The 13,285-nt window shown below is 44.3% G+C and overlaps 2 protein-coding genes across 2 annotated transcripts; one reads left to right on the top strand and one right to left on the bottom strand.

The window, feature by feature from the left end:
- Nucleotides 1–16: 16 nt before the first annotated feature.
- BCIN_10g04540 (hypothetical protein) lies at nt 17–2,367 on the bottom strand. The gene is made up of 2 exons (XM_024695634.1): nt 1,944–2,367; nt 17–1,852 (listed from the first exon to the last, which is right to left on the bottom strand). The coding sequence occupies exons 1-2, from the start codon at nt 2,231–2,233 to the stop codon at nt 391–393; spliced, it is 1,752 nt and encodes a 583-aa protein (XP_024551428.1). The 5' UTR covers nt 2,234–2,367; the 3' UTR covers nt 17–390.
- Nucleotides 2,368–2,435: 68 nt separating this feature from the next.
- BCIN_10g04530 (hypothetical protein) lies at nt 2,436–10,590 on the top strand. The gene is made up of 3 exons (XM_024695633.1): nt 2,436–3,580; nt 3,693–6,737; nt 6,809–10,590. The coding sequence occupies exons 2-3, from the start codon at nt 3,696–3,698 to the stop codon at nt 9,644–9,646; spliced, it is 5,880 nt and encodes a 1,959-aa protein (XP_024551427.1). The 5' UTR covers nt 2,436–3,580; nt 3,693–3,695; the 3' UTR covers nt 9,647–10,590.
- Nucleotides 10,591–13,285: the final 2,695 nt, after the last annotated feature.

The following is a 13,285-nucleotide window of genomic DNA, read 5'->3' as shown; positions in this document are numbered from 1 at the left end:
ATGCTTGAATCTGTAATGTGGTATCATATTTCTTCTAATTCTATTTTGTTCGCTAAATCAGAATGGAATCGCAATTCGGTATAAATTTCCATCTCTCAAAATCAATGGTCTTCTATCTCCTTGTTGCTCACTTCATATCCACGCGCCTGCTTGCACTCTCCTCCGAATACATCATGTTCCCTGTAGCAGTTCCCGCCGTGTTCGGACTTATTAGTCGTTGACTAGGGTCTTGATGGGTTACGGTCTTTGTGCCCATCTTTGATAATCCCCACGCTGAAATTTCAATGCCTAGATTGCTCTGTTCGTCTCTTCGATGTCGATGTACTTAATACTAGACTGACATTCTCAAGCGCAAAGCCTTCCTATCCCCTGACTCACATCATCAATCTTTCATTTACCGATCCTTCCCACGCCCACCACACACCAATAAGCCAGCTCCCTCTTTTCCCTCCCATCCCTATCCCCCAATCCCCCCATTTTCCCAGCCCCATCTCCATCACCAGCCGCATCAGCCTCCCATTCTACTCTTACGAAAACCGCGATCTCACATACATCGGCGTCTTCTTCCACTCTTTCCTTTTGCACTTCTTCTTCCAATCTCCTCTGTTGCTCTAGTCCGGGCAATTTCGTTTTAAGTTTTCCAGGTGTGACTTCGACAACTACGCTTGTCCAATTGCGACCTTTGTCCCAGGGTTTCCCATGCGCTTCATTGCTGAGATCCATGCTCGCCATGCTGCCGTGGGTGGCGGTTGAATGTTTCCGATCATGGGCGGAGGACGAGGAATCCTGGAGAGCTTCGTCCCACATGTCTGTATTGGCGCCGACTTCAAATTGGGGACAAAGGAGGATGACTTTGGAGGCGTGCCGGTCGGTTGTGAGACCTTTTGTTGCGAGGGATATTTTAACGGGTTCAAAGAGGGGGTTTCTGAAGGTTAGGAGAAATTGAGTTGGCCTGAGGGGGGTGAGGATTATTTGGGCGGGAGTCGGACTGGGGGCGGGTTGAAGAGGGGAGAGACTGATAGATGGTATGTAGGAGAGAGCGACGAGGCGGATACGGAAGCGTGTGGTTGGGACTTTAGATTCGGGTTTGGATAGAATATGACGGCAGGTACGGCAACGTTTGGATCGTTTGGTGCGGAGGAGGCAAGGAATTGGGCGAAGAGAGTCGAGGAACCGGGTTGAAGGCGATATCTGATTTGTTCTTTGCTCGGTTGCAATTGTACCTTCCCAGCTTTCTCTCAGAAGCTGTGAGACAGCCACCGACTCGGCTTCGGGATCGTAGATCTGGAGTCCTTCGGTCGAATCACACGCTTCTCGCATGCTGGCGTTTTTAGATTTCGTTTTCCGGTCGCCAAAGCTTCCACCGGTGTAAAGGCCCATTATTCGAGTCAATGCTCCGGGGGATCCATATCCATAATCATTGGAAAAGCCTAGCGCACTGCTTGGATTTGAATCTGCCAATTGGCTCTGGTAGAACGATTTTAGATTCGCATATTGACTTTCTATGTCAAGCTTCTCGTTCGGGTCAACATGTTTTTCTATGACCTCGTCCGCCTCTTCCAGTATCGTTTCCGTAGCCAAAGATGTCCGCCTTTCATCTCTATCTCGACGGCGTTCTTTTGCACTTATCAGTGGATCACCACCATTCTTTATCTTAGATAACTGTGAGTATACAGAGTTTGGCTTCTCGAATCGTATGCCAATCTCGGTCGAGCTCCACATACAGTATGCGCAGTGAAGAATATAGGGTGCTGGTGGAGATGACGAAACATTGGGTATTTCGGGAATTGGCGCCTCATTGACTGAGAGGGGCGATATACATATCGGGCATTGGAAACAGGATCTTGTGCATCTAAGTGATTGGTAGGACCGCATTAGGATCTAGGCCTTTCTCTCAGGGAGTTGACACCGAAACAATAAATCGTAAGGCCATATTCACTAACCTGTTACCTTCGCTCTTCACTGTACTACTCGGCACCTCGAATAGACAGCTCGGACAATACCAAGTCACTATCTCGTCTAATACACATCTCGAGCATCGAATTTGGTGACAATCCTCGCAGTATAGAAGATGTTCCAGCGGATATAAGCTATAGTTCGCGCGTGGAGCTCTTGGATCAAACGTTCGTTCTTCTTCGTGGGTTGGAGAATCTGGGGGTGTTGAAGAATTTGCAGGAATGGACGTATCAGAGCAAGGACATTGAAAATAAGTATATGGCTTGAACGTCGACATGATTGAGGATCAGGAATGGGATTTCCAAATATCGATAGGTGGGATTTTTGGAGAGGGGACGGATAATATTCGACAGGGGTATACGGAATAACGGTTAATCCGGACAAAGCTTATTTCTAAGCTAAGAGCCAATCAAGGAAAGGTCTGAGGAACACCACACCAGCGAGACTACCGGGTACCTAGCGGCAAAGACCAACTTTTTGCACCTTACGAAATAATCATGCGAGTACTACAATTTGTGTTGCAAGATAAAACCCACACTCAAGCATACCTGGGGATTGGTTGAATGACACAGATTCTCTTATAATTCATTGTCGCCATACCGTTATTCATACCTACTCAGTTCTGCCCACAAAAATCTTGTCGCTATCAGGTTCTCATGTCATATCACATCACACTTATCACACTTCTCACATCCACTCTCACGTGATTATGGAACTTTGCGTTGTCCGTACCTGCTTTTAGCGTTCGTAATACATGCCTAGCATCCAGCACCCAGCATCCAGCATCTAATAATAATCTTCTTCAAGCGGGCGGCTGCTCTAGGCTGAATCTCCATTTTTGGTGGGCATGAATGGATGTTGATCCATCCTTTCCTGCCATTCTAATTTGTGTGTTTATATCGAATCATCCGAGTTATGCTCTTATCTAGAGGAGAGTTTGCCCAGGACCTACTTTAATGCCTGGTCGAGCGCAGCTTGGGCGAAGAAGGAAAAGCAAACACCTCAAACGACTCCTCCTGATTTTGCTCAGCTTGTGTATCGAATTGCATCAATCCCGCCTCAACTTCTCATCCCACGGACGATAATAGAGAACAGCAGAGGCTGCCATATCCTTGCACCGCCCTAAGGTTCTCGTCAACAAATCAAGCTCCAGCCATACCGTTCAAAATCTAATAAAGCGAAAGAAACAATAATACAACCGTGCGGGAAAACACAACTAATGATAAACAAACTTTGGTCCCATAATGCAAACAATATCATTGTGAGATTGGAACAGAGAATCCTTCCATGTGGATACTCCCACTGTCCTCAATCTCAGACAGAATCTTGAATCTACATCAACGGTCAATTGTCAGTCGACATCGAATAGCGATACTTGGTCTTCGTCTTATCACTCGGGTTGCCCTATCAACTGACAGCACATTTCAGCGCCCAATTGCCTTGGGAGTCCTCACAAAGTCACATTCTGCCATTCCGCGTTGGTAAATGAACATTGGCGCAAATTAATAATATCACAACAGCCTTCATGTACGCCAACACAAGGACCTGCTTCAATGGTTTACTACAATATACGAATACCATTTGAGTCGCCGCATGTTAGAGTTGGGAATTGGTCTTAATCAAGGTGCGCATCTAATGTTCTTTCCTAAGTTGAATATTGTTCCCAACCCCAACTTTGCGCAACATATTTCGTTAATTATGCTACGAAGAGCCACTGACGCTATGGAACTGACCAGACCATGCCTTCCCCCGAGCCCGAAAAAGATGAGACAGCCCCGGCCCAACCCAAGTCTCCAGGTTCTCCGCAGAAGACATCGCCCGCCAGGAACGCTCCCAATGGTGCAGCTATACGAAAGCCGGGTGTCAAGCCCCGGACTCCTGCCAATGCGCCCATACACAAACGACCACCATCCAAGAAATCGGAGCCGACATTGCTTAGTGATTTTCTGCTGGGCAGGCCATCAGCAAGTCGCCAAAGACGAAAAAGTCTTGACGCAGTCAAGGCGGAAATGCGGGAGAGCACTGTGAACAGGATTCAAAAGCCAGGAGGAGTACATGATCGGGTTAAGCAATGGCAAAAAGCTAGTGCAGCAGCGGCCATTGAAGAAGCCGATGATCCAGAGTCGGAACTAGATGAGATAATAGTGGAGGTGGAGGAAGAGAGTGTAGTTGGGCCCAGTGTTGTTACTGAAGATAACAGGCTCCATGCCAGAAATCAAAATACTCGACCTGGACGGCGGAAAAACAGAGACCCTGAAGATTGGGCCGCAGAAGTAAGGAGCAAAAGTGCGCCTCGAAAAAGAGTTATAAGCGATGATCATTGGGTGATGAATAAGACCAAGGCCTCTCCGAAGAAAAAGGATATCAAAGTCACAATGCGAGCCATACCTAAAGACTTTCTTCAGCAAACGGCTGCTAACCCCAAGTTGGAAAGCAAAATCGCCGATTGGGTCAAGCGTACGGAGGCTGAGTCTGGGGGGCATGAAGCGGCCCAGTCTACTCCACGAGCAAGCAAGTCCCCATATCCAAACATCCGTGGGGAAAACAAGGGCAAAATGAGGGCCAAGTCTTTAGGAGAAATCATAGTTGAGATAGAGGAGGAACCGACCCGGAAACCCTCAAAAAACAGAATGAAAGCCGAGTCAAGGAGTACCCCAAGCTCGCGAAAGAATTCGAACAATGGATCCAAAGAAAGCCTTGTTAGTTCGTCAAAAGGAAAGCAGACCCCTAAATCTGAACCATCCAGAACTCCAGCGAATGACGGCATTAGAGTCAAGGCAGGCGGGCCGAATGGTCGATGGGAGGATGGCATTAGAGTAAAACCTGTTCAAGCGAGATGGAGGGCACCTGAGGCTAAGAAACAAAGTTCCGGAGGCAACCCTTTTCTCGATGGCATTAGCTTGAAACCGACGCCTGTTCATAAGGACGACAAGCAAGCGCCTCTGAGATCAGAGATCTCGGATGAGCATTCTCCTCATAAACGTAAATCATCTGAGAAGCATATCAAGATGTCGAAGGAGAATGAAAGAAGGGATATAAACGACCACTCCGATGGCGAGTTCGACCGTCCCCAAAGCTCCCGGAAACAAAGAAGAAAATCCCGTTCGCCATCTCCATCAGTTGATGGGATTCCCTTTGGCGACTCTGCTTTCAGTACTTTGGATTTGCCCATTGGTGCCGAGGCTGGGAACACGGGAAATAAACCTAGACCACAAAGAAATCCTAGTCACCTGGTGCCCAAAGTTCTCAAGCGCGTCTACAATGAAGGGAAAAAGATTATGCATGATACGCATGATACCCCTGAAATGCCCCCAAGAGGTGGTGTAAACCGGCCGCCAACAATTGAGTCTTGGCTCAATAGCACCACAGATCCTTTCCTTGATGTGCCAAGTCCTGTTTCGACTCCCGAATTGCCAGAAGAGTCTACAAAGGTAGATGAAAGTGAGAAAAATACTTCCAAGCCTGACCAAGACCAGAAACAAGCACTCGAAGAAGAGCGTAGAGCAACTGGGAGTAGACAAAAGCGCGTTCGAAAAAGTTCAGATAACAGCTTCAGAAGCCACAACGATAAATCTCCTCTGTCGCGTGTCTTGGACGATCCAATCGAATTCAAGAAGCCTCCCACTCCACCTGCAGCTGGTCTTCGACGAAGTCCCGCTTTACGTGCTGCTTCTCCTCCTGTGGTTAGGTCGGCTCGTAAATCACCTTTCAAAGATGCTTTACTAGATGCCTTCCGAGGCGAGTCTACAATTGAGGGTATCTTAGACATAGAAGATGATGATCAAGATCAAGAGAAAGACAACTACGATGTAGACGATATCAAGAATTCTGATCGTAGCTTACAAACACCTGAGAATAGCAATTCTCAGCGCAGCCGCTCATCTGGTACTCACCTTCAAGTGCCAGACGGACACCGAGACATTTCAGATAGACCGAGGCGGAAGAGAAGAGGTGGAAGCTCCGGCAACCATCACTTATCCAAACTTGCATCTGTTGAAACCTTCAGCACTCTTTCGTCTGTAGAAACTTCTTCTAACCTTACTAAAACTACTCTCACTCAAGCTACTACCGAGACAGGGCGGTCTGATTCCAACGTCTCACGCAGGAGAAGCAATAGATCGGGACTCAAAAGAAGACTTACAAAGCATTCTGACTTGGTGTCAATGTTGTCATTGCCCGATGCCCCACCAGCTGGTCGTACAAAAAGTATTAGATCGGCTCGAAGTGTGCGTACAGCTCGAAGCAGCCTAGAGACTGCTACTGAAATGGACTTGATGCGTGAATTGGCAGGCGATGAGGTTAAGTATATGAGAGAACTGAAAACATTGGTTGATGGGGTGATACCAGTTCTCCTAACTTGTGTTCTGTCTAAATCAGACTCTGCAATTGCCGCTGGCCTCTTTAATCCCGACTCCACAGACATGAATGAAACATTTCTTACCAAACCAATTGTCGATATGGGTGTTGCTCTCGAGCGTTTGAAGAGTCTACACAGACGCATACCACTCCAAGACCCAGATGCTCTCATAGTCTGGCTTCAGAGAGCCCATCGAACTTACCAAGACTACACTCGTGCGTGGAGATTAGGTTTCCAGGATGTTGTTGTCAATTTAGCACCAGCTTCGCGCAAATCGTCTGCAGAAGATAAAGAATCTCCTCTTGACAGTGTCCCGCGCAATGCCGATGGAGATATTGTGAACTCAAATGGCGAACGCGTTGATGTTGCCTTCTTGCTCAAGAGGCCACTTGTCAGGATAAAATATCTTGCAAAACTAACAAAGGTGTGTATTTTAGTCTTCCTATCACCTCTATCCAGCAAAGTATCCATTGGCTAAGTTCTAACCTATCATAGGGTCTTGATAAGCTTAACCATTCTGAACTCTCAGGTAAAGCATTAAAAATATTTGATGATTTGCAAGAAACGGCTCGTCGCCGTGTTAAAGAAGAACACGCTAGACTCGAAGATCTATATGCAAACAATACTGATGCAACTCGAGCCCGCAATCCGCAAACACTTGCTCCAGTTGAAGATGCGCACATCGACCGTACTAGACAAGTCTCGGCTAAAGATTTTTTTGATCTTGATTTTCCACACTCTAATGGTCAACGGATTGAGTGCCGTGTAGAACTAATACTCCGGGATAATCTTTCAGACGAAATTGACCCTGGAGATGTTCTAATATGTGCATCAGAGATCACACCAGAAGCTACTCATCGTTACTTACTATTTCCCCCAATCGATAGAGATTTTATATCCGCTTGCGCAGGTGAAAAGCCTGATGAGCTGATAATCATGATCCGTGGAATACAAAGACCTATAGAATGGCGAGAGAGTTTACTTCTGAAGGGTGCTGAGCCTGAGACTGCTGCCGAGTGGATAGAAATGCTAGGATCTATCCCAATGCCTCAACCAGTTTTGAGCTCGGTACCAGATAACGCAGACACATTATCAATGTTGTCTATGGATCCTTCGGAAATAAGCGAGGCCGGCGATCCTGATGATAACGAACTGCCAATTGGTGCCCGTCGAAGAAGAAGGAAACACCATTCAAAAGAAAGACCACGATCTTCAACCTTTTCTACCATGTCATCTGTAGAAATTCCAGCCCCCCTAAAGATAGACCGAAAAGAAACATCATCTCCGCCACGGAGACATCGAGATGTTTCTCTTGATGAAAGTATTGGTCAACCATCTAGAAGACATTCCAAATCGTCAAGGTATCATTCTCACACTCGTACTCGATCCACACCAAGTTCACCTCTGTCAAGTCAACTTGTTCTTGGCGATTCGGATGAAGAAAGCAGAGATAATGATGATTTTGAGGAATATGAAAGTCGTGCATCTACACCAGGCAGAACATCTCGCCGACCCCTTACACCCTCCGAAGAATTGCCTTACATACCTAAAGTGCGCAAAACAAGTTCTGCCACCTCAATCGATAGCGAATCCACTACAAAAGATTACATTCGCCGCACTTCGTATGATCCAGTAGATCCAGATGATGCATCTGAACGGTCTCGTAGCCCTGATCTTGGGGAAGAAGAGAGTGCTCCACCACCACCGCCAGCTCATCGGTCAATGTCTCCTAGTGGTCTCAAACAGCCAATAATCATTGAGCCCCCAGCACCAAGATCAAGGTCTCGACGTACTTCCTCTCCCTTGAAACATGAATACCGACCTTCTGATATATCCGATATATCGGAGAGGTCAGAGAAATCCGAGGTTTCTGTTTCCGAGGTTTCTGAAATGTCATATTCATCATCTGAAGAATCCGACACAGAAGAAGAAGAGTCATCATCTAGTTCCGATGAAGATGAACTCGATGAGCTCGACGAACTTGAAGCTGCTGATCTTCCTGAAGCTGAACCCGCTCCAACTATATATGGTAGACGTGCCATTTCACCTACAACCTCTCTTTACAGTCTGCCAAATGTCACTTTGGCACCTGTAAATTCTACGCCTCGGATTCCAATTGTACCAAAGGTCGACAACTCAGACGTCAGAAGACACGTTGCTACTGTTACGACCTGGAATAATGCTAAAGGTCGTTGGGACGACGTTCATTCGAAATCTTGTTCCATTATTATTCGTCCGGGATTAATCGAAGTACATGAAATGTCTTCCAGACATTCTTCCCCTGCAGTTCTTTCAACTATTCAAGAGTCTATTGTAGGAGGTTCAGAAGAGAAAAGCTCAAACGAGGACAAGCGGCCATTACTTGGTCAGGTACTTACTCCTGTTGTTACACTCAGGCAAAGTAATTCACTCGATATTGAAATTCACTCTCCTCCGACAAGTGATTCTCGAGTTAAATGCAGCCCTACAATCAGATACCACAGTTTACACAACCGTGCATGCATTGATCTTTACAATTCAATTCACCAGGCTCGCATGAACAACCCAACATATAAGAAGCTAGAAGAAGAACGACGACTCAATTCCTATGGCGATGCAACTTACGAAACTGCGGTTGTCAGCAAAAAACGAAGCTTCTTGAGCTTCGGACGTAAGAAGAGCTATCGTGCATCAACACGTGCACCATCCGTTGTCAACTCTGAGCAAAGTAGCTCTCCGTCTACTTCTCGCTTTTCCGAATCCTTCAAGAGATTAACAGGAAGCTCCTTTTTTAATATTGCAAAGTCTTCCATCGAATCGGGACGTGGATCTAGTCCATCAAGCCTATACACTAGTTCCTCTGGCCTTGCTCCACCTCAGACCCCTCATCCTGCAAGTTTGGCAGGTACCTCGACATCATATGGTGGTGTTAATCTTACCTCGGAGAATATTAAAATCCGCTTGTATTACCTAGAAACAAGATCCAAGTGGCGAGATTGCGGAAATGCGAGACTGACTGTTACAGCACCACCACCTGGTATGCGTCAAGCTTGTGCTGTAGACCAGGGTGTTGAACGCCGTATTCTCGTTACTAGAAAGCCTATGAAAGCTGAGGACCCAGATGAGAAGGTGGAGGTGTTATTAGATGTTGTGCTAGGTGCAAACTGCTTTAGCATGATCGGAAATAAGGGAGTTACGTGTAATGTGTGGGAGGATGTTGTGGGGCCTAATGGTGAGGTAGGAATGGTAGGAGCTATAGGGAGAGTGAGTGGGAGAACGAGGAAGTGGTGTTTGCAGGCGGGAAGTGTACCTGAGGCAAGCTGGATATATAGTTTGGTTGGTGTGGGGAGATGATGTTCGAAAGGGAAAGAGGAAGAGATGAGCTGACATAGACGTTTGTAATGCAACGTCGCCGATGATGGTTTTAAAGATACCACTTTTGATTCCCTTTTCTTTTTCGAGTCTTGGCATTGCATTTTCAATTCTTTTCTATATTGTAAGAGTGGTTGGGAAGGACATGATATCTGTCTGATAATTCTGTATGTATGTATGTATATAGGGGGTGGACGAACGAAGCTTAGTGAGCAATACATTAGAGGGGCGACATCCGGCGGTACACATGTAAATGGATGGAAAGGGTATGGATAGGCGGATGGAAGGAAGGATACCACCGGTGAATTTTGGTCTCGGCGTTTATTGGATGAGATGAAAGGATATTTTTGGTACATCATTTGTGGTGGGGGTTTCTTGATACCTTTTTGACTTGGAAAAGATGGGTGGATGTAATCTTGGAGATGAGAATGGGAATGCTGAGACAATCGAAATGTGAAGGATGGAATAGGCGAAGATGAAAGGGATTACAGGCAAATCGAGACAAACACACAACACAAACAACGCCACCAACGAACCGAAAAACGCATATACATTTTATGCGGAAAACCTCATCTCTACTGGAATCTTTGTTGGAATATAACTAAGGCTGTGACCTGGATCCAGAGGGCATACGAGGGTTTCAAGAGATTTCTTTCGGTGGAAAGTATTGTGTTGGGGAGAATAGGAAATAAGAGGAGGAGGAAGAGGGGTAGATAGAAGTCAAAGGAAGGGAAATAGGTGATAATTAGAGGAATGATAATGGAGTGAATTATTTAGTTGAATCTTGTGCTTATTGCGAAGTGAGATGCGATTGAAATGTAATTTACATATATCTGAGTTTTCAATGCGTCTGATGGTTTGGTCTCACTCGATCGACAAACTCTCGATATATGAAAGGGATCTATGTAATGTAATATTTGAAAGCAGTATAATTTTGAAATGGTAGGGCTGTAACACAGCAAAGTGAATCTGATAAACCCGGAAATTTTAGGGAATATCTGATTATATTCGAGAGTTAAAAGAAGGATAATGGAATAATTAATATCTCAGGAACTAGTCGTCATTGATGAGATGAGAGTTGATTATTACATATATACATTCAAATTAAAACCATAAGCCCACTAATCAATAATTAGAGTCTACTCGATACAAACAGATATTAAACGTTTCTTAATGAGTCGCTATCAATTACTAAATAAAATAAATATCAGATTGAATTTCGAATTTCGAGATCTTAATTATCTATTATTAAAACTTATTAGATTGCAATTGAATTATTGGTTATTTCAATACTTACTTACCTAGGTAGAGAAAGGAGGGGCGGGAGTGGGGGTATAGATCGAAATTAAAAAAGACACACAATTCAACATTTAACACTGTCGATTTGTATCACGATAAAGAAAGGGATGAATAGATACTCTAGGTTTATATAGTTTATAATAAAGAAAGAGATGAATAATGAATCTAACCCTCCTCTCCTAGCGCAAATCGAAAATAACAAAAAATAAAAGAAGAAAAAAAGCGTCGACCTAACTATCTATGTACTCCAAGACCATTCGATTTCAACATAAGAAAAACAAAAATTAATGCGTTCGCCGGGAATCGAACCCGGGGCCCATCGAAGTTGTTATCTTACTCTATCTTGGTTAGAAGATGTCGAATGATGGCAACGATGGATTTTACCACTAAACCACAAACGCTTTTTGATATCCAGCTTGCCAATTTCTGATATATATATTAATTTGATCTCTCATTCCAAAAATAAAACTTAGCAACATGATTAAGAGAGATCTTGGTCAGATATAGCATACTTTCTGTAAAGGAGTGTTGTGAGAGGGTTTAATTCTATCGTTTGGGATCTAAAGTTAAGAAGAGAAGGGAAAAGGAAGAGGAAAGGAAAAGGAAAGGGAAAAGTAAAGGAGAGGTATAAGGTCTGTCTAGATAACACACATATTGATTAAATGATCTGAGGGATGGTCGTAGAAGAATTAGATTCTTGACTTAGAGTCCAAAGCTAAGAAAAAAAGAAGAATGGTAAGAGAAGGAGACGGAGAGAGATCCAGACTATATATGCATGAGAAGCGTCACGTGCCTGCTTATTTCAAATACTCCAGTTAGTCTCACTGAAGACTGGCTTATGATAGTCAGAAAGTTTCTGAATTATGTTCAACAAAATGGCTCACTTCGATCCCTTTTCGGGTTCCCTTTCTTCGCCTGATTATCAAGATATGTTAGAGGGTCGTATCACGTGATCTTATTTCTATGTACATACTCAGGCTCCTGATTTCACTCCACTACCATTCTCCAGACATGAGGCTGAAGAAGTCAAAAGAATTTGTCAAAGTGCCAAATTAACAGTCATCGAACAGCATCACAAGAAGCCTGTTCTCGATGCTCTAGCGTCTTGCAAGATTTCCCATTTTGCAGGCCATGGTTTCTCTGATCCAATCGATCCGCTGCAAAGCTGTTTACTTCTTGGAGACCGGGAGGAGGATTGGCTGACCTTAGCTAGCTTTATATGAGCTAGTGCTCTTGAGCAGTCGCCTTTTCTTGCGTACCTTTCTGCTTGCAGCACCAGTCAGATCGAAAATGAACGTATGATAGACGAGGGTCTCCATCTGATCAACGCATTTCAGCTGGCTGAGTCTTCTAGGGGATTATATTGCGAGGAATCGTATTACGAGGACTTATTTTGCGGCGGATAACGTAAGTCATGGCGTAATGCGTCTAATTGCGGCAAACCACTCTATTAAAATCTCAATTACTCAACAATCAACTATAATACAACCTCCAGTATCAATTTCAGATCCGTCTGCAACTCCTTCTCCAATATTCTCTTCAGTCTCAGTCTCATATTCAATTTCTTTCCCTTTTCCTTTTCCTTTTTTCATTGTCTGTACTTTAGTAGCTGTTTCGGCTTCCACTACTGCATTATATAATTCTTGCGTAGAAATATGAAAATGTCCCTTTAAAACTAGTCTCTTTCCTTTCTTACCTATCGTTCTTTTCTTAATAATAGCTCGTAAATTTTTCGCACCGTGTTGGTGAACAATAATTTGAGCTCGAAGTTGCTCACTCCCAATCGTCAATTTTCGAATATATCGACGAACCGGGGTCGAAAGAGTCGTATCATTCTCAATTGTTGAATTTAGAAGGCTATTTGCTGTTTGTAAGATTGTTACATCCGGAGGTGAGCTATTGACGAAGACTTGATTAAAAACACCAAACTGGGTTGGTTCTTTGGATATTTCGACTTTAGGGGTAAACTCTCGACCTAGTGTTCGGAATACCCTCTGTGGATTAAATGGATATAACCCAGCTCCCCGCTATGCCGATTCAACAATTTGATAATGGCATACATCGGCTCGAGCTTTAATATATGCCTCCACCCATTCAACCTTTTGTATTCGTACAAGTTGAGCTTGATTCGAATAAGAAAGTGCTGTGGTGAGTCCGTTTTTTCAATAGACTGAAAACTACAACATCAAATGGTTGAAGTAAATGCGAGGTATGAGGAGGAAGGATAAAAAGTAAAATTCGATTCTAAAGGCAGTAAGCTATGAAGCTTCTACTAATATAAGAATCGTAACCATCGCAAATAAGAAGTCGATATTTGCTACT

The sequence above is a fragment of the Botrytis cinerea genome, chromosome 10, assembly GCF_000143535.2.
Source record: "Botrytis cinerea B05.10 chromosome 10, complete sequence".
NCBI lineage: Eukaryota > Fungi > Ascomycota > Leotiomycetes > Helotiales > Sclerotiniaceae > Botrytis > Botrytis cinerea.
Note: the sequence above shows the minus strand (reverse complement) of the source record. Positions and strands in the feature narration are given on the sequence as shown.

Bases quoted from the DNA above. Each gene is read 5' to 3' on its own strand.
- BCIN_10g04540 (XM_024695634.1), bottom strand. From the start codon at position 2,233: ATGTCGACGTTCAAGCCATATACTTATTTTCAATGTCCTTGCTCTGAT. The intron at 1,853-1,943 runs GTTAGTGAATAT...CCAATCACTTAG, and splicing joins GTGAAGAGCGAAGGTAACAG to ATGCACAAGATCCTGTTTCC.
- BCIN_10g04530 (XM_024695633.1), top strand. From the start codon at position 3,696: ATGCCTTCCCCCGAGCCCGAAAAAGATGAGACAGCCCCGGCCCAACCC. The intron at 6,738-6,808 runs GTGTGTATTTTA...AACCTATCATAG, and splicing joins ATCTTGCAAAACTAACAAAG to GGTCTTGATAAGCTTAACCA.